Raw genomic sequence first — 20,998 nt, 5'->3', positions numbered from 1 at the left:
ACATATGTCCACGTATGGTATTGTGCGCCCCAAAAGCCCTAAAAACAAGGCTCCTAACAGCCCAAAACAAAACAAACTATTCACCTCACCGCTACTCACCAGTTAAGCGTGGGTGGCTCAGAGTAGATGACAGAGTACAGCATCTTGCAATGGGCCTGGTGTGCAAGATACACTACACTACACCACTAAGATACCCATGTACCAGACAAAATACTTAAAAAACGTTAAGGATGTCCACAATTACAACACCAGAGGCAGCGCCACAGATCACGTTCAACCTAGAGTTAGCTCAAACAAAGGGTCAAACTCGTTCTCCTGCTACACCAGCAAAATGTGGAACGCCTTACCAAAGGCCTTAAAGGAGTGTAAATCCTGTAAAACATCCTTTAAAATCGCCCTGAAAAACCACTTACAGGCGGCAGCCGCTCGTAACTGGTCAAAATAAACCTAGCCCAGCCTTACCCTCCCCCAGACCCTTCGATTGTAAATATCTACTGTATATTTCGTTTTGCACTGTTTCTTTTGTTGTTGTTGTTTTTCTGACGATATCTACTGCATAGTACTGTGTTCGATCCATCTGTCATTCAATGTTATATGAGATACTTAAAGGTTTCCTGTGTAAATAAGCCGAAAAGCTTACCAAGATCTCCTTTTAGTTGACCTTGTACCAGTGAACTGTACTGTCATGAAACTGTAACTTTTCCTATGCAAACTTCTAATAAAGTCTTCAATCAATCAATCAAAACAGAGTCAATGTTAAGGACGCTTACGGTACTCCCCCAAATGTTAATAGTTTACATTTTAGTCTAGTCCACGTGAAACCCGCACACTCGGAAGAGGAGCAACACAATGACATCCATCTAGTCTGATCAGCAAACACAGACCAGAGCCAAAGGGAGGGAGGGATACAGGTCAGCAAAAGAAGTCACCAAAGAACATATCCCTTATATTCATTCATTCATTCATTCATTCATTCATTCAGACCAGTTTCCAATTTTCACTTTTCAATTTTCGCGCATAGGGTGGATTTATTTTCGCCATCTGTTTTTTCTTAATCCTTGAAGGGTATATTTTAAGATTCTGCCAGGTACCAATCTGAAATATGTTCTCATGGGGTTCATTTTTAATGATTTCTTGCACCTACCCATTCACTTACTATACAGGAAAAAAGACCCCCCAAATTTCTTTTGTGCAAAAACAAATGCTTGCAATGGATTCAGAATCATGAAAAAACCCTAGTTAGACACCTCACATGCTACTTAAAGAAGGTTTTTTTGGGGGGGGGTCTTTTTTCCTGTAAGTGCAAGAAATCATTAAAAATGAACCCCATGAGAACATATTTCAGCTTTGTACCTGGCAGAATCTTAAAATATACCCTTCAAGGATTAAGATAAAACAGATGGCGAAAAAAGATCCACCCTATGCGTGCGGACCCCCCTGTCCATCTAGACTACTGTAAATGCAAACCGAGTCCAGAGTGTGCATAAAGTCAGAGAGAAGAGATGTAATATCAATCATTCATAAATGTGAGCCGTTATGAAGCAACCGTTCCATCCAGCGTCCCAGAAAATGTGATGTGATTCAGTCTGACACCACGGCTTCCTCCCGCTCTGCTGGAGCCCGGCTGAGAAGACACTGATGCTTTGATCCCCAGTTTTATAACCGATTTCAAATGGTGCTAGAAGGCCGTACAGACTCTAAGCACCAGAAGAAATCAGTCATCCTTTAGAGGGGAAGAAGAGGCACGCGGGCGGAAGCGGGAGGAGAGTGACGAAGGAGGCGTTCCTAACTGTACTAGTGCCACTTTACTCTGTCGTTCTCTTGTCAGAGCCGCTTCTCCTCTCCCCAAGAACACTGATTTCAAATGGTGCTAGACAATGGGAACACACATCTAAACCACCACATGAAACCAGCTTCTGGGGAAGACGTTCGTTGTCGGACCACAGCGGTGAGACTGGCTGAGACCGAGGACACATAACTGTCATCTAGGGCTGCAACTATTGATTTGTCCCAGCGATTATTACAGTATGTCTTGTGTATTCTTATGTATATAATTTCAATGACTTGAAACAAAACCAATTCGAATAGATCTTTTTATAATTGACTAAATCGCAAGTGCATTTTAAATGCGAAAACAGACGATCTACAAGGTCTCAACGCTGCTTTATTTGAATGGTGGTTGCCGTGGTATAGCTCTCGAACCTGACACAAGATATTCACATTCATCACCTCAGCAGGAAAGAAGCTTTCCCTTAACCACTTAAGCACTGTATTGAATTCGTCAAACGACGAACAGCAACCCATATGTACAAGCTCACGGCGCAATGCGCTGAGAGCTTGTATTTTTTTAAATGTAGACTTCTCTGAAAAACTCAAGATTCTTCGCTCCATAATGACATGCCCAAAACAGGGTGCTGCCAGATTGAAAGTGGTTAAAAGCGAGACATTAACATTACATGACATGGTTTGGTAATACCTATTGCTAAATACATACAGTGTATGTACCAATTGATGCTAAAATATACCATTATCAAGTGCCAGCATAAAACTTCAATCAAAAGTGTTTGAGCCCCGACGGAACAACAAATATGTCACTACTTACCAAGGTTCTGACCCTCACAGTTCAAATGATCTCTAGGTCCTGGGGGAAAAACACACAGAACAACTGTCACATGACAACAGAGCTCAGAAGCTACCAGCCTCCGCGAGTGTGCTGCACGTGAGAGTGTGTGTTTGACGCATATTCGATTACACTGTACGTACTGTACAGTATGCATACAATGGCGTTACACGCCTTTGCGTGCACGTCCGTGGTAACCACCTGAACTGCCCCGTTCAGCCTTCAAAACAATAAACATCTTAAACGTCCCATCCCTGCACTAAAAGCTATCAACAGCAACACAACAACTGACTGTATTGTGCAGACCTGACTGTACCTGTCCTGCAGGTAGCATTGGACACCTGACACACTACTGTCCATGTGACAGGGACACACCCATGCCTAGTAAACCACACTAAAACCTTCACTGTTAAGCACTTAAACCCTCTACACCAGTGGTTCCCAAGCACTGGGTCGGGACCCATTTGTGGGTCGCAGACACATTTTTGTGGGTCCCTTTATTTTTTGGTTTCCTACATTTTGTATTTAATTGTTATAATTTCAAAACATTTCCAAAAAACATTCCCAAAAAAGAAAAACATTTCATGAATTCAATGATTTTTTTTTTCAATAACTTCTTGAAGAAAAATCTAATCATAAATTAGAAAACAAATGTTTAAGAAGTAGTGAAAATAGCCAATCTACAAGCTCACAACATGGCGCAAAGCAACGTGTTGTGAGCTTGTAGATTTGCTGTTTTCACTATTTGGGTCCCGGGCAAACATCAAATTACTGTTTTGGGTGGGGGTCCCGCCAAAATCTTTTAGTAATGAGAGTGAAGTGACAATATTAAAATTAAAAAAAAAATGTAGTACCTCAAAAAAGAACCATTACTGCATCAAAAGTAATTAACAAACTGTTACCATACTGTACTGTACTGTATATAAAAACAGGTGAAACATGGCCAAATTGTCAAATAATAAAAGAGGCAAAACATAGCAGATTGCGAGGCGTTGTGAGCTTGTAGATCAGCTATTTTTTGGCACAGAGGTTTGGTGTAGAGGGAAAATAAGAGCAGACTAGTAGGTATTGACAGTTCAAGTGGTTAAAAATATGAAAATACACATTAATCCAACCTACACAGATGATAGTGCTGTCAAGTCTAAACTGTTTAAGAAATAATCCATGTACATCTGCACCACAATTTTATATGATATGTAGTGGGGGTCCCTGCTTCATCTCTCTCAGAGCTAAGGGGTCCTTGGCCTGAAAACGTTGAAGAAACCCTGCCCTAGACTTAGTAAACTGAAAACCGAGTTGCAATCTGCACTTGGACCGCTTTACGCGACGCGTTGTGAGCTTTTAGATCTGCTATATCTGGCTACTGTTCACCCCCGGAATATGGATACTGGGGGTTCAAGTGGTGTTCATTTAACTCTCAGACTGTACACAGGTCCATTTGGGTCCATTTTTATATGAACAACTCTTATCACTATCATGCGCTGTGCTTATCTATTACACTGACCATCCCTTTGAGCACATAACAACTGTGTGTGTGTGCGTGTGTGTGTGTGTGTGTGTGTGTGTGTGTGTGTGTGTGTGTGTGTGTGTGTGTGTGTGTGTGTGTGCGTGCGTGCGTGCGTGCGTGCGTGCGTGCGTGCGTGCGTGCGTGCGTGCGTGCGTGCGTGCGTGTCTGTGCGTGTGTTATTCGGAAGCAGTGTCACACCCCTCAGGCCTCACGTAATCTCTCATGCACGCACGCACAACAACACCTGCCTGCCCCACCTGACATCTTATGGCTTTGCAGATTTTGGCTAGTGGAATGTGCCTTGGAAAGGACTTTGACTGTGTGTGTGTGTGTGTGTGTGTGCGTGCGTGCGTGCGTGCGTGCGTGCGTGCGTGCGTGTGTGTGGTGTCCAGTGTCAGAACACAAAGCCCTCTGTACGACGCCACTTGTGGGAACCGGGCCGGACACTTATGTAACCGAGAGGTTGTCATGGTAACCAGGCTAAATGCAGCATTGTCTGCGCCTTTGGCTCTTACAGGTGTGTGTGTGTGTGTGTGTGTGTGCGTGCGTGCGTGCGTGCGTGTGTGTGTGTGTGTCGCTGGGTAACACACACTGGGTGGAGTGTCTGTAGCGTTGAGATGCACTGTAAACATGAACAACTGTTTTTCGACGATGACGCTGACGCTCTAACGACGTCACAGGCAAACTCACAGGACGACGCAGACCACGGCGACGTCTCTCAGATGCTCATGATGTAATACCATTTTCACATCGTCATCGTCTCCAAGCTTCCTGAGTGCACTTCCGTTTGACTCTGGTGAATCCGCTTGTAGACACAAGGGGGCAGTGCAGCATCTGGAGGTTGGCTCACTATCCCCATGATAAGTCTTGGTCATTACTCTGTTCATGTCTGTAGGTTGAAGACACAAATAACAGCCAACAACCTGTGGTAACAACAGACAGACCAGCATGAAGGAATAAGCATGGCACACATGTGTCTCTCTCTCTCTTTCTTTTACACTCTGTGTCGCTGTTGGGCAGAAACCTACTGTAGTATCTCCATAGTAGATACTACAGTAGTATCTCCATATTTCAATTATATATTTAGTTTTAGTCATAATTTAGTCACCTGAAAAGTATTAGTTTAGTCTAATTTCAGCAACCAAACTTAAAATGACTCTCTTCTCCACTAGTCCCTCCCTAATGTTTTAGTCTAGTTTTTATTTTGTTGACGAAATTGTCAATATATTTAGTCTTAGTTTTAGTCATCACAGCTTAGTTTTTATTTAGTTTTCGTCAGTGAAAAAAACACAGTCGACAAACATTTTTCGTCATAGTTTTAGTCAATGAAATCAACACTGATTGCAAGTGTGGTTGCCGTGACGCGAGTCACGAGGAATCCTCTGGGAAGTGAATTCAGTCTTACGATTTATATTAGATATTGTGATGTCAAGTGAAGCATGACCAAAATTCACTTTTCTGTCGTGCAGCCGCCCAACCCTGGATAACATCACTCAGAAAGTTTACAAAACACAGGTTCACTTTGCTGTGAAGGAATTCTCGAACCGAATACAATAGTGTGTTTCCTAGAGCAACCACACTAATTAGGGGGCGGCATAGCTCAGGGGTAGAGAAACCGTTATTAGAGCACGAAGGGTTCCCAGTTCGAATCCGGGCTCCCCCTCAGTTAATGTCGAAGAGTCCTTGAGCAAGACTCTGAACCCCTAATTGCTCCCGGTGAGTAGGTTGGTGCCTTGCATGGTTTCCTCTTCCACCGGTGTATGAATGTGTGCGTGAATGGGTGGATGTAATGCACAATCTATGTAAAGCGCCTTGGATAAAAGTGCTATATAAATGCACCATTTACCATTTACCAATTACATCTCTAATCAGAAACATTGCTATTCAGAAGATTGACTTCCAATATTCTAAATGGAGGTGTCCCCTAAACCTAACCTAAACCCTAACCCTAAGTTCCTAACCTCAGTGGGGGTATTTCTGAATAGGGGTGTTTCTAAAGTAGGGGTGTTTCTGAATAGAGGTCTGCCCCCCTAAATTAAGTAAAATTTTAAGGTACAATGTGACGCTTTGTGAGCTTGTGGATCTGCTATTTTCAAAAGATTGTGTAATACATGTTGAACTTGAAACGGGACATTCTGCACTTTTACTTTTGCTACTTTGAGTATATTTTGATTCCAATACTTTGTACTTTTCCTCAAGTACATTTTGAATGACGGACTTTCACCTGTAACAGTATGCTGTTTTTGTCATCTGCAGTTTTTGGACATACATGTTTTTTTACCAGCCAACGGCGTGGATAAAAGGATTCCTTGTGGAGGTGAGGCAGTGCCGTCCACGCTCTTCCTGCTCCATTCTGTCCCAGGAAGTGACACGCGGGCAGACACAGAGACGCCCACACACACACACACACACACACACACACACACACACACACACACACACACACACACACACACACACACACACACACACACACACACACACACACACACACACACACACACACACACCGCTGGCTGTCATGAATGGCACGGCAGAGCCCTGGCTGCCATGGGTGACGCTGATGTCATCTTTCCTGCAGGGAGGGAGAGACAGAGAGGGAGCGAGAGTGAGTTAGCGAGAGTGAGTTAGGGAAAGATGGAGAGCAGAGACACAGAGGGTGAAGAGAGAGAGAGAGAGAGAGAGAGAGAGAGTGGGAGAAGGAGAGGGGAGGAGGGGAGGGGAGGCCAACATTAGACGATCACGTTGACGATGGCAGGTTTATATAACTTTTATGTATTTCCCAGTTCCCACCTTCTGTTTTTGCAGAGTCACTGTAGATTTTGTAATACTTGCTCCTTGCGTAACAAATCTAGGCCATGCAGTTCCAAGGATCAGTAGCGATGTCACTTCAAACAGGCTGTATTGTATTCATAAGACACTGAATCCATCCATGTCTACACTCTATAGCAGGGCTTCCCAAACTCCCAAAGCTACACCCACACTTGCTTGGCCATCACACGCTTAGCACTCTCAATAACAAATGACAATGATCATACTCTGCATCACTACTTTGACCTCTTGCCATCGGGGCGTAGATACAGAACCTTGACGTGGCACAAGGTACGGTTTAACAGGAGTTTTGTCCCCTCAGCCATCGCTGCACTAAACAATCTGCTAAAGCAAGCGCCCCCGTCGCTAAGATGCTTTTCTGTGAATATAGTGGGAGGCCGCTAGAGTGCCAGACATTTCCCCATAGGGCTTCACTATAACATCCGGGTACCCAGGCAGAAGTGCCTTGGGTTTTCACTGCAAACAGTGTTATGAACGTGAACCGGAGGAAGTGAGCTAACAGTTAGCTATCGGCTTTTTTTTTTTTTTGAAGCCTGATTTGAGGCTATTTAGCCACAAAAAAAACGTTTCCGCTGCCCTAGGAACACAGTTCAGAGAAAAAGGTCTCTAAAGATGTGACAATGTATTGGATTAGGCGGCGCGATGCGGCGGCGTTACCCGATTACGGGCCGGTGGAAAGAGCTCGCGGTTTTCGGGGTGGAATCAAAATTTAGACGGGGGCTTCGTCGAGGCCTCCGATTATTTAATTCATTTTATTAAAGAAACCGGAATTGTTCGGTTTTGGTACCTCGGATACGTCGTGCAAAAATAGAGTTTTTTTGGGGGGGCTCTAAACTTTATTCTAAACCATTTTCAATGGAATAAATCGTCGCAACATGTAGAATGGCTCATTGGAAAGCGATGGATGAGTCAGGACCACCCACGTCTCTACTAGCAGCTCAGGGTAAGTAAAATAGCAAAAAAAATATTGTATTGGATTGAAAAAAAAGAACCAAAATTCTTCGGTTTGGGCACTAAAAGAGTTAACATGCTGGTTCGAATCCCGACAACATTTGCTGCGTGTCTCTCTCTCTCCCTGTTTCCTATCTTCACTGTGCGACATGTTGGTTGAGAGCCACTGCTCTACAGGCACGTGCACACATCAAAGGGGGCTTGAGCCCCTGCCCTTTTATCCGTCTGTAAAAAGTGCCCTCTCCAGCAGTGGCGTAGCCAGGATTTACCAACTGGCTAGGCCTGGCACAATGTGGGTGGGCTCCGCGAATGTTTTCGTTATTTTAGGGTGGGCACAACAATGAAATGGGTGGGCCTAGGCCTAGTCAGGCCCACCCGTGGCCACGCCGCTGCTCTCCAGACCATGAATGCAGTTTTTACTATGGTGAAAGAAATGCAAATGCCCTCTTTCCATGCCACACCTGAAGGCAGCATTCAAAAGAATTGCCTTGTCCAAACTCTCCTGAACTTGAATGCAGCGTCTCATGTTGAAAGAAGTGCCCTCTCTGTGTAGAAATCAAGCATCGATATTTTCACCAAAAGGCCCTTTTAGAAATTTCAGTCCCTGCCCCTCTTACATTCTCTGCACGTCCCTGCTGCTCTATAGCAGCATCTGTGGTATAGCCCTGCAATGTCCAAGCGTGAAGCCTCGTTACCCATGTGTGAAATTACAGTATATTATCTAATCTAATGGAATCACGGCAGTTTGAGGCCAGTATGTCCCTACACCATATAGTCACCACTCACCATGACATCTGCAGCACTGTGACTAAAATCATTCTGTTTTTCAAGTTCGTATTTCTGTGAGATGTCCGATTTTACCATTAAAAAAAAGAAGTACGCAAGCACACACTATTCTCACCATGCTGTAATTTTAGTGTGAAAACACTAATCTCATTCTTATTCATGCCCAGACACAGAAAAGACCCAGCATGCACTTCTCCTTGAGAGAAGACATGGACGGAGAGATGGCTGGCTGAATGAGTGGATGGTAGGGATGGGACGATATGAACATGTCATATCATGATTATTGTGACAAAAGAAATCGCGATTTATGATATTATCTTGATAATCAAAATCCATTATGCTTTTTTGGCATACATTTACCAAAAAATAACAGGCATCAAAATGTACTTAAAGTACCAAAAGTACTAAATGTTGAAAATAGCCGATCTACAAGCTCACAACGAGTCGCATCGCAATCCAAGATGTAGAGGAGTAGAAGTATTGGAAATTGGAAATACTCAAGTAAAGTACAATTACCTCAAAAGTGTACTTAAGTACAGTACTTAAGTAAATATACTTAGTTACTTTACACCCCTGGAGGGGAGGGGGGGGGGGCTACTGTATTAATTGAGAGCTCATACAGGATGTTGTAATTATTTAACGGCAGCCATTGCTCACTCTGTCACATGGCGGTTTTTATCTCACAGCACCGGCTGGTGGATGTGATATCACACGCCTACAGCGTACGTACATGTGACAGGCGGAGGTGCACATAATAAGCAATCGATCTGCGAAAGCGTGCGTGACACTGTGTGTGTCATCGCGCGCATGCACACGCACACGCAGGTGCATGCACGCGCGTCCTCCACTTGCCTCACCATGGCCTACTCCAGGGGCGTCACAAGGGGGGGGGGGGGGGGGGGGGAGTGAGACTGAGATACTAGGGCCCAAGGTGGAGGGGCCCTAGTAACTTTAGCTATTGAAAAATAGCAGATATACAAGCTCACAGCGCGGCACCGAGTGCTGTGCTGCAAACTTGTATACCGTATCTGCTATTTTTGAAAACTCGTGAAAATGTGTGAAAATCTTTGATTATATGTATTTTTTTAAAGGAGCTATAGTCAACTTTTTTCTTGAAAAACGGATGCTAAAATAAAAATAATGTTTCGAAAATATTTTATAAAAAAATATGCTTCATATATGTGTTTCTATTCAAAAATGACCACAAAAAGCGTAAAATAATAATAAAATAATCATTTTGGCCATTGTCAGACCGACACTTTGTTTACATTCTAGTCTATAGACTAGGATGTAAACAAAGTGTCGGCCCTACAATGAAAAAGTTGACTATAGCTCCTTTAAGCGAACATTTGTAAATCAAATTCTGCTTCTGGGGGGGGGGGGGGGGGGGGTTATTTTCAGTCAGTTCTAACCAAAATGGCTATTATCTCAATGTTTTCCTCGCAACATAAACACTAAAATATCGTCACTGTCGGGCAGAAACCTCGTATCTCCAAGTTTCAAATGTGTACGTCTTTTGGTAAAGCAAAGCCCTGCTTCATCATACAAGACTGTCGCACAAAACTAGTGAAAACAGCCGATCTACAAGCACACAACGCCTCGCATCGCGAGGCGTTGTGTGCTTGTAGATCGGCTGTTCACAGTTTAGTACATTTTATAGATGATAAATACAAAACGAACGGTTTTGGTCATACAAGGTTTCCACCCGACAACGACGATATGCTATAAATATAAGGTGCTGGGAGTGAAAACTATAATGTAGGGAGGGGTTCCTCGGATTAAAAAAAATATTCATGGGGTGCCCTGGGACAAAAAGGTTTTGGAACCCCTGGTCTAAGCACACGGGGGGCCCGCAGCAGTGAATCCTTGTACCCAGGGCCCAGAATTTGGTGCGACGACACCCCTGGCCCGGGCTCAAACCTGACACGACACAAATTGCTCTTTAAACAGCGCGGATAAAATAGTGCTTCAGGGGAGTATTAAAGCCATGAATCATCTGCCGCCGCTGCTCTGTGACTCCTCTTTAACTCCTCCCAGCGGACTGCTTGGATGTAGGCCGGATGATCAAACCCCAGGCCCCCCCAGCACCCCCATAACACCCAGGGCGCTGACCTGAGATTGCTCCTCACTTCTTGTCAGGAGCCTTACCCTGAGCCATCGTATTGCTCATGTACTGTTCCAGGAAAGGGGCTGTGTGCGTGTGTGTGTGTGTGTGTGTGTGTGTGTGTGTGTGTGTGTGTGTGTGTGTGTGTGTGTGTGTGTGTGTGTGAGTTTGTCTAGCTATACTTATGGGGACTAAACGCATGTTCACACAGTCACCTGCAGGGGACCTCTGACAGTGTGGGGACAAAATAGTAGGTCCCCACAACGGTTAGGGTTAGGGTTAGGTTTAGGGTTGGGGTTAAGGTTAGGTGTTGGTTAGGTTTAGGGATAGGGATAGAGGTTAGGGTAAGGCCACAGGACTTGCATAAAAATGAATGGAAGTCTATGTAATGTCCCTACAAGTGATGTAAATATATCCACGAGTTTCCTACGCCCCATAGTGCATTGCGCAAACGTCTTCACCGAGGTTCCGCCGCCGATTTACAAGCTCACAACGGGTTGCATCTGCGACGCGACGTGAGCTTGTATGTCTGCTGTTAAACCCGGAAGTTTGGTCCTGATAGTCTCCAGCAAACTCCTGCGGAAACTTGTGGATATATATAGTGTGTGTGTGTGTGTGTGTGTGTGTGTGTGTGTGTGTGTGTGTGTGTGTGTGTGTGTGTGTGTGTGTGTGTGTGTGTGTGTGTGTGTGTGTGTGCGCGCGCGCGCTGCAGTGTTGTCAGAGGAGTCACAATGGCACATCTTCACAGGACAAGATCACAGTGAGCATGTTGACTTATTGTTATCAGTTGTGTAAAGTAACTACGTACATTTACTCAAGTACTGTACTTAAGTACACTTTTGAGTTATTTGTACTTTACTTGACTGATTCCAATTTCCAATACTTTTACTTCTACTCCACCACTACATCTCGGATCCAAATATTGTACTTTTATTCCACTACATTTATTTGAAAACTTTAGTTACTAGTTACTTTGCAGATATAAATTATAATATTATAAAACATGCACAAACCACTTTAGCCCTATTTTAGACCATGGCTATTTGAAAATAGCCGATCTACAAGCTCACAACGTGCCGCGATGCGACACGTTGTGAGCTTGTAGATCGGCTATTTTCAAACTTTTTGTACTTTTACTTTTGTTACTTTACAGTACATTTTAATGCCAAAACTTTCATACTTTTAATCAAGTACATTTTGAATTCCAGACTTTTACTTGTAACAGAGTACATCTACGTTGCAGTATTGATACTTTTACTTAAGTAAAGAACGTGAGTACTTTTTCCACGACTGACATCTTCACAGGACAAGATCACAGTCAGAGTGGCAGCATGTTGACTTTGTTATTGATTAAGCCGATCTCAACCCCCCCCCCCCCCCCCTCCCCCGAGTACATCCCCGATCGTCTTTCCTAATTGAAAACCCCAATCTCTCATTGTGTGCGAGTGTGTATTTGTCAGCGCTCAAACTCCTACAGCTAACAACGCACTGCGTATAATGTCAGACAAAGATGCCTCATTTCTGAGAAGCCCCCCCCCCCCCCCCGCCCCCCAAGCCCCCCGTGACAAATGATGATACAAATAACAAGTAGGAGGGATACATACCACCACAGAGAAGTCAAATCATTTCCTGTAAAGCTAAGCCATTGACGGTGGACAAAATGTGAGCGCTAACGGGCCATTAGCACCCTTTGCCAATAAGAGACACAGATAACAGCCCACGCATCGAGTACTGCGGTAACTCTTGACAGTGACAATTCAATCGCACACCTCTCATGCCATCGTGCCCACAGCCCCAGGTTGATGTATGTGTTAGTGTGCTCATCTCCACCGAAAACAAGCGCTCCTTTACAAGTGCCTAACTGAACCCTGGTGGGTTGGGGATTCATGCTAAATGATAAAATAAGATAAAGCTTTTTGATCCCGGGAGGGGGATGGAAGCATCAAGGACGTCTGCAGAGGAGAACTTGCATCTCAGCTATAAGCAGCGCAGGTATCTATAAATCAGTCATTCGATCTGACACGTGTGTCTATGACTGTGCCTATACGGTACCATACACAAACACATGCACACACACAGAACAAATAGTAAATACGCAATTATGAAGCACAGACAGGCTCAGAAGATCAACTTGGAAGCACTCACATAGTTGCGGACACACACACACATACAGTACACGCAAGTGAACAGCCGTGAGTGTTTAACCGGAATGTGATTAGCCAACATTGCGAGATAAAAAAAACAAAAACAAACAAAAACACAGGGACTTTTCTCTCGTGTTTTCAGAACACAAACCAGGCTGACGCGTTAGCCTATTTTTCCACACTGGAAAGGAGAGCACCAAACAAGCTAGTGCCCCCTCCTTCTAGAGAATTTCAAACATCTGGCTTTGTTTGGAACAAAGTTACGGGAACAGATCAACCTCTGGTCCACTTTCTTGTGCTGCTGCCCTGTTGCTGCTGTTGCTGCTGCTGCCGCTGCAGTGCTGGCTGCACAGCCACTCACCCTGGAAACAGATAAACAGTCTTAACAGCCTAATTTGTGGCAGAGTATAAAAATAGCAGCCTTTAGTCGCCGCTAGCTTGATCTGAAATTCACTGGAAACAGGTGTTAAAGAGAGAGGAGGCAGAGGGGAAAAAAACAAGAGAGGTCCTTTGACCTCCAGCTCAGGGCCAGCACGCTAAAGCTGGGTTCAAACCTGGATGGTTCGAGCGGTGCGATAACATACAAAGTGAATGCAAAGATGAGACGACGCGCGACTGAGCGCGGCGCGAACGGGTGCGGCGTGAACGATCCGAAAGGGGCGGCGCGAACGGTCGCCTCGTATCTTCGCCCCACTTGGATCCCAAGTGGAATCTACAGGACAGAGATGCCTCTGATAGTGCTTGTCCATCTGTAATTAGCTTCCAAAATAAGTGGGAGGGCCTATTGTTTGCAAAAACACCATATATCATGAACACAGCATCCATTGAGCCGCCATTTGGAATCACACGTTGAGGTACTTTGCAGTTCCTCAGGTCCTGACAGCTGCAACTCACAACGTATATAGCCCTAGGTAGGCCACCCAGCCCTGTGGAGATATGCATTCCGTGTGTATGTTTGTGGTAATACTATTTGAGGGGGTTGGTGAGTGTTTCTGTGCGTGTCCAGAATGCAGAACTGCACTTAACATTGGCAGGCAACCTTGAGGTGAAGCATTTAAGTCCGGGTCAATTTTGGGGCACTCATTGAGGAAACGTCAGACACACTTTCCACCAGGCAAAAAGGCTTATGAAAAATGGACAAAAACAGCCTTCCTCTCTCTCTCATGCACGCAGGCAGGCAGGCAGGCAGGCAGGCAGGCACACGAGCACGCACACAAACATTGTGCCTCTAATACACAGGCAAATGTAAGTACACCACAGTATTTAAAAACAAACACCATTAACCAACATAATACAGACAGCATACCCTGATGAAATGAAGCAACCCATAATCAAGCCGAATGTACTGTAACACAGAATCTTACTGCACATCAACACGCTATAAGGAGTAGGGATGGGACGATACGTGATTTATCGTGATAAAAAACACTCACGATAATCATATTGTGGAGATTAAATTTATCGTGATATCGTCCTCCGTCATGCGCTGGGATCAATTTACCTTTCGTTTGCTGAGCTGCATATCCGGTAACATTTAAACCCTCTATAATTGGTAAAACGGACGTGGAAATAATGTACTGACATTGTACAGACATTTATACAGATATCCTCAGAGTCTCCCGAGAGGGGGGGAGTATGTGAGACTCAACAATACAAACATAACGGTAACAGCCCTTAACTAATCACAGCCTCACCTAAACAACATCAGCTGGGGACAAATTGGAAGTAAAGTGTCACTGCGAGAACATCTGCAGGAACACAAAAGGAAAAAATACATCAAGCCAGGACCAAGTGTGGAGAAGAGGGGTCACAGGTGCAGCGCACAACTTGGTTGGTGAGTTGGTGAGACGAAGGAGAACTCCAGGCAGGAATAACCCCACAGTACTGGAGAACTCTACGCACCTGTGTCACCTCAAGACCTCAGGAGGAACCCACCCAATACCTCCCCAGAGGGAGCAGTGGCTGCAGCCAGGTAGTCTTGCCCAGAGGAGCCTCTTGTTGGGAAAAACAAATAGAAAAGGAGAGGGGAATTTAGCCTTGGCCAGGAGGAGGAGATGGGCAGTGATTTGGCCACCACTGCCGACCCGGCCATCAGGAGGGTGTAGCGGTTCACGGGTCGAAACACCTGATGATCGATGGTTACCGCCTGAAGACATCAAATGTTCCTGGCCAAGGCTACATTCACCAAACGTGAATGGAGGAGAAGCATCGTTAGATGTAATTATAATCATACTATTACACTATTTTTTGGCAAATGTTCCGACCCAGGATAATAGATTTTGATTATCGCGATAATATCGTAAATTGCGATTTCTTTTGTCACAATAATCGTGATATGAAATTGTCATATCATCCCATCCCTAATAAGGAGATGAAGTGTTCAGGAGTGTGTGCTTTCTTAGCCAGGTGAGTCATTCTCTCACATCTCTCTTATGCAAAAGTAAGAAAATTGCACCATAATGATGATGTGTCTTAGTGCTGCACTGACTGGTCTAACCCTAACCCTCGTCTACACACCTCCAAGTGGTTAAGACCTTTTTAATACCAAAGAAAAGAAAGAAAAGAACAAGACCATCACTGCATCAAAAGTAATCAACAAACTGGTCAAACACTGTCCAAATTGTCAAATAATAGGCCTGTAAGAAAGAGGCAAATATTTATAAAATAGCCGATCGTTGCAGTGTTTCACTAAAAGAAACACTGATGTCCTTGACACAAGGACCAAACGGCTGGCTTAGCACACCTGCTGCGCTGCTTCTTCCAGGTGGACGCTGGTTTCATTAAGCCTTTGCCTACAATGAAGAGCTGTACATACTGTAGGGTTAGAGCTGTACTGTACATACTTACTGAGCTGTACATACTGTAGGCCTATTTGGTGGCAATAACTTGAGATATGAAAACTTCATATCACGATTATTGTGACAAAAGAAATCGCGATTTACCATATTATCGCAATAATCAAAATCCATTATCCTGGGGTGGAACATTTGCCAAAAAATATGCGTTGCGACGCGCTGTGAGCTTGTAGATCGGCTATTTCTTGGCAAAGACATTTGATATAGTGAAAAAACAGACTGTATCAAGTACGTATATTATAAGTACCTTTTACCAATTATAGAGGGTTTAAGCGGTACTGGATATGTGCATGACGGAGGACGACATCACGATAAATTTAATCTCCACGATACGATTATCGTGAGTGTTTTTTATCACGATAAACGCTAACATCGCTTATCGTCCCATCCCTATTGAGCACAAGGGGAAAGGCGCTTGTTCATGGATGTGTATGTCGTGATACTGTTAAATGTTATTAAATACCCATTCCAGACCAGAGAGTGACCTGTACATCTTAGAGTTAAGCCCTAGTCTGAATACATTATGCAATCTAGCAATTAGAACTCCCACACTATATCAGGTGGGAACTGGCAACCATGACTACCAACATCAAGCAGCAGATGACAACAGCAGAGAACAAGTTCCAGACAATAGAACAGAAGAAAGAGAGGAAAATTACTGCAAAGTTGGCGACCTTTATGTCTTTTCTTAAGCTCTCTGTCTCTCTCGGTCTGTCTCTCCTACGCACCTACTTGGAATGGCCATTGGGAGTCCACCAGCATTATTCATTGTAATGTTAGCATGTTTCTTACGGCATGCCCCTAAAGGGTCAGCCGCCTAAAACAGCAACTGACGCAACCGCGGTTTTCCCGGTGACCCTGAGCGCAACGGTGGGGGCGCGGGAGTGTGGGGAATTCTAGAACACAGTAACACACCACTGACTATTGCTGATGGCAATATGTATTGAGAGGCACTCTTGACGATTTCGTAAGAGACTCGTCGCCAATTGCAAGATATTTAAACGTTATTTGGGGCCATGATGATAACCCCTTCTTCCCACTACTAGACTAATAAGGATTTATATTGTCTGTGTTATTGTTTACAACCACAATTATTCACGTGTGGCAAGATCGCGGTTCCACCAGTTTTACTAGTAGGCTGGTGTAGGCTTAGAAGCCTTTTCAGAAGTTAATTTAATGTAGATGCAGGACACACTGACAAAGCTAGATGTAGGAGCGGTTATTATCTCTTTACAGGAGCACCGCTCAGTAAATCTCACTTAACACATTTACTGCCTAACCTGACTAAAGTCTGGTTTTCAAATCCATAAGTTGACTGACATGCTGAACTCGACTTACAGCAAGTCGGGTTATAACGTTTCCTATTGTAAACACTATGTGGTTTGCAGCCCCCAGGACTGACACAAAAACTCAAATTCCCATAATCCACGGGGAGAATCATCAGGAAATGCTATGTGCCGTTCACAGCAATGTAATGCATTTCAGGAAAACAGATGCATCTCAGAATCTATCTCCAGATCGCGTTCTTGGTCAAAACAAGCCCTGTTCTACGCACAATAACAAAAGCACGGATGGTCGCAAACAGACACCAATTGACCAATGACAGTCCAGACAGATGCGGGACAAACACAGACAAAGCCAGGCGTAGGAGCGGTTAGCACCGCTCCAAAATGACAACGTTCTTCATTCTCAGTTTTGAATACATCACTATCCTTCATTGTACTATTTGTGGTTCAGCACTGAACATGAAGACACATTAAAAAAAGCACATCCGACAAGCCAAAACAACGATAACCCACAATTATCTATGGCAGAGATCATAAATAACATCACAGACCAGGCGATTGTTGGTGGCACCCACAAGGATAGTACAATACATGAACCACAACACACACACACACACACACACACACACACACACACACACACACACACACACACACACACACACACACACACACACACACACACACACAGACTCAGACACTCCAAGCCCTGCTCTCAGACTCCAGGCTTGATGCAGGGCATCCGCTGATTACAGCGAGATGGGCAGAATATGGACGGATCGAGAGTCGTGACGACAACAACATGCTGAGTCACTGCACTCGGAACGGGCCGATATCACGACTTGAAAGGCTCTGCCCTCTGCGTCCGCGTTTCAAGAAGAAAGAGAGCCACAGAGAGAGAGTGAGTGAGAGAGACAGAGAGAGAGAGAGAGAGAGAGAGAGAGAGAGAGAGAGAGAGAGAGAGAGAGAGAGAGAGAGAGAGAAGAGATAGTGATTCCGAGGAAAATATGAGGGAGAGATAGAGAGATAGAGACAGGGGTGTCGTACCAAATTCTGGGCCTCTGAAACCTCAAACCTTTTCATGTGAAGGACCCCCACAATGATATGTATTTGGCCACGGACCCCCATCTCAAAATATTTAGTTCCAGGGACCCCCAGAAGCAGAATATGAGTTACAAATGTTCACTTAAAAAAATACATAATATTCAAAAGATTTGCACACATTTTCACAACTTTTTCAAAAATAGCAGATCTACAAGCTCGCGGCGCGGCACTCTGTGCCACGCGATGAGCTTGTAGGGCAGCTATTTTTCAATAGCTAAATAATTAAGGCCCCTCCACCTTGGGCCCTAGTAACTCAGTCCCACTCCCCCCCCCCTTGTGACACCCCTGGATAGAGAGACAGTGAGGGGTGAGGAAAACAGAACAGTAAAAAACAGAAGAGAACAGAACAAAACAGAACATAACAAGTTACAGTAAATCGTTCCTAGTTAAAGTGAAAAACACTTAACTGCTCTTAAGGACAGATCTACCCTCCCATGCATATCCACTGGAAACCCCAAGGTTCTGAGTTCTGAAAGCCCACAGGGCACTGTGTCAGAAGAACACACGCTCACTTATACAAACAGCGCTAAAGCCAAAGAAATGTCCCCTTTGAGATGTTGTCCACTGACCTTGCTGTCGGGCCAGACACCGCACACAACAGCGATGTGATAAATAAATGCAGCCTGTGTTGACCGCACACACATACACAGCACACATACACGCACACACGCACAGTCATATCCACAACGCATGCATGTGGGATTAGTCAGCCTGAAGAAAAAGTAACCACAGGCAAACTCATAAAGGAGAAGCTTCCCCTCCGCTTCCCCATTGGCCCCGTGCCAAGACTACTTCCCAAAAAGACTGCCATGCTTTTACTGTAAAGCCCCATTACGTGCCTGGAATCTCCGGATTGGGCCCTTACGGCTACTACTATGACTGTACAACCATTCTGCCTTATCTAAAGCCAGAAAGGCTCTCTCTCTCTCTCTCTCTCTCTCTCTAGTTCTCGGGTTGCTCGCTTTAGCGCACACACGCATGCGCGTGCATGAGTGTGCGTGGGTGGGTGTGTTTGTGCGAGTGGCGTAATTGACTGAAAAAGAATGACGAAAGGTTAGTGTCAAGGCCCCTCGGAGGAGGAAGTAAGCAGTCTGCCTGGAAATAGCAAAAGGAGATAAAAGAAATATTCAGAGAATAAAAAGAGTTCATTCTCTCACAAACACAGGCGCGCCCACACACACACACACACACACGTACACACGCACACGCACGCGCACACACACACACACAGCCACTAAACGGTGACCAAGCAGTCAGGTACTGCCGAGTCCTTTGAGAACTCTCAAAATCAATGACCTTAGGAGTACAGCATTCTACCAGCCTGAGCCTCCAGGCTCCAGAATCAATAACAGCACAATGTCCTACATGTCTGGGTGACAATCCATCATTAACCATCGTCACGGCATGTTACAATGCCACTGAAGACGAGACACCCCTTTAATACAATTTGCCCTCCCTGTCACACTTAGAACTACAGACTCACTCCCTAGCTTCCGCCGTGGACTGAAGACTCACCTCTTCAGACTCCACCAAAACCCATAACACTACTGTAACACTCCCCTTCCCTCATTGACCATACGTGAAGCTAGATAGCATTTTTTTTAGGTTTTAGAAGTTTTTTACTGATAAGGTGCGTGGTCTACCTATGTTATTGTTTTTTCTAGATTGATATTCCCATGCATTGTTATATTGTTGTTAATGTACTGACATATTATCATGCTTATTATAGTGATGTGTATTACCTGCTCGTAAATTGCTTTGGATTAAAAGCGTCTGCTAAATGCCTAAACTGTAAACTGTAATAAATGGCTATTATAATGACAACTAACCCTTGTGGGCATGCTGCCGACAATAGAGGGCACACTTCATCATTCTGTGCATACTGTGCAACATGGAAAATACCTCATAGAATACTCAATGCATCTACACTAACGTTTTTAGAATCGGCCTCAGGTCTTAATGGGTTAAGACATATTGGTGTTAAAACATTAAAAGGGCGGTAAATCATTTAAACCGTGAGTGCGCGTTGCTTGAACTAAACGGTCCATTCCAGTCACATGGGACCTGTGATGTACCGCCTTGCCGCCTGGCTCTGTGACCCATGGCCCGCCGCTATGGACACAACAATGGCAAACGGCTGTGATGACAGAGCGATACTCTGCTGGCTCGGTTTGGGGTGGCGCAGGCGAACCCTCATTAGTCTAGTAGGAAAGGGGGGTCCACACGCTTAGGGTGATTTTTTTTTCGCCACCTGTTTTTTCTTAATCCTCAAAGGGTATATTTTAAGATTCTGCCAGATGCCAAGCTGAAATATCGTCCCAAGGGGTTCATTTTTAATGATTTCTTGCACCTACCCATTCACTTACTATACAGGAAAAAAAAGACCCCCCCAAAAAAACCTCTTTAAGTAGCATGTGAGGGGTTTAACTAGGGGTTCTTCGTGATTCTGAATCCATCGCAAGCATTTTTTTTGCACGAAAAACATTCCTTGGGGTAAAAATGGACCCCTCAAAACTGTGAAAAGTGACGACTCATCACTTTTCACCACAAAACCATAGTTTTATGGGGCCATTTTTAGCCCAAGGAATGTTTTTCGTGCAAAACAAATGCTTGCGATGGATTCAGAATCATGAAAAGCCCCAAGTTATACCCATAACATGCTACTTAAAGAGGTTTTTTTGGGGGGGGGTCTTTTTTTCCTGTATAGTAAGTGAATGGGTAGGGTATGGGTATTAAAAATTAACCCCTTGGGGCAATATTTCGGCTTGGTACCTGGCAGAATCTTAAAATATATATAAAAGGATTAAGA

General features: G+C 44.4%; 1 protein-coding gene across 1 annotated transcript in view; it reads right to left on the bottom strand.

The window, feature by feature from the left end:
• LOC308308896 (inhibin alpha chain-like) overlaps positions 1–20,998 on the bottom strand; it is a gene marked incomplete at both ends in the record, with an annotated part of 71,605 nt that overhangs the window by 13,043 nt on the left and 37,564 nt on the right. The window contains 6 exons of the mRNA XM_080754352.1: positions 2,603–2,641; positions 6,409–6,480; positions 6,638–6,702; positions 13,209–13,306; positions 18,759–18,812; positions 20,273–20,390. Coding sequence (XP_080610478.1) covers positions 2,603–2,641; positions 6,409–6,480; positions 6,638–6,702; positions 13,209–13,306; positions 18,759–18,812; positions 20,273–20,390 — 446 coding nt within the window. The remainder of the gene's footprint in view (positions 1–2,602; positions 2,642–6,408; positions 6,481–6,637; positions 6,703–13,208; positions 13,307–18,758; positions 18,813–20,272; positions 20,391–20,998) is intronic.

This window comes from Nannobrachium achirus (assembly GCF_963921795.1).
Source record: "Nannobrachium achirus genome assembly, chromosome: 23".
NCBI lineage: Eukaryota > Metazoa > Chordata > Actinopteri > Myctophiformes > Myctophidae > Nannobrachium > Nannobrachium achirus.
This window is presented reverse-complemented; position numbering and strand designations above follow the sequence as displayed.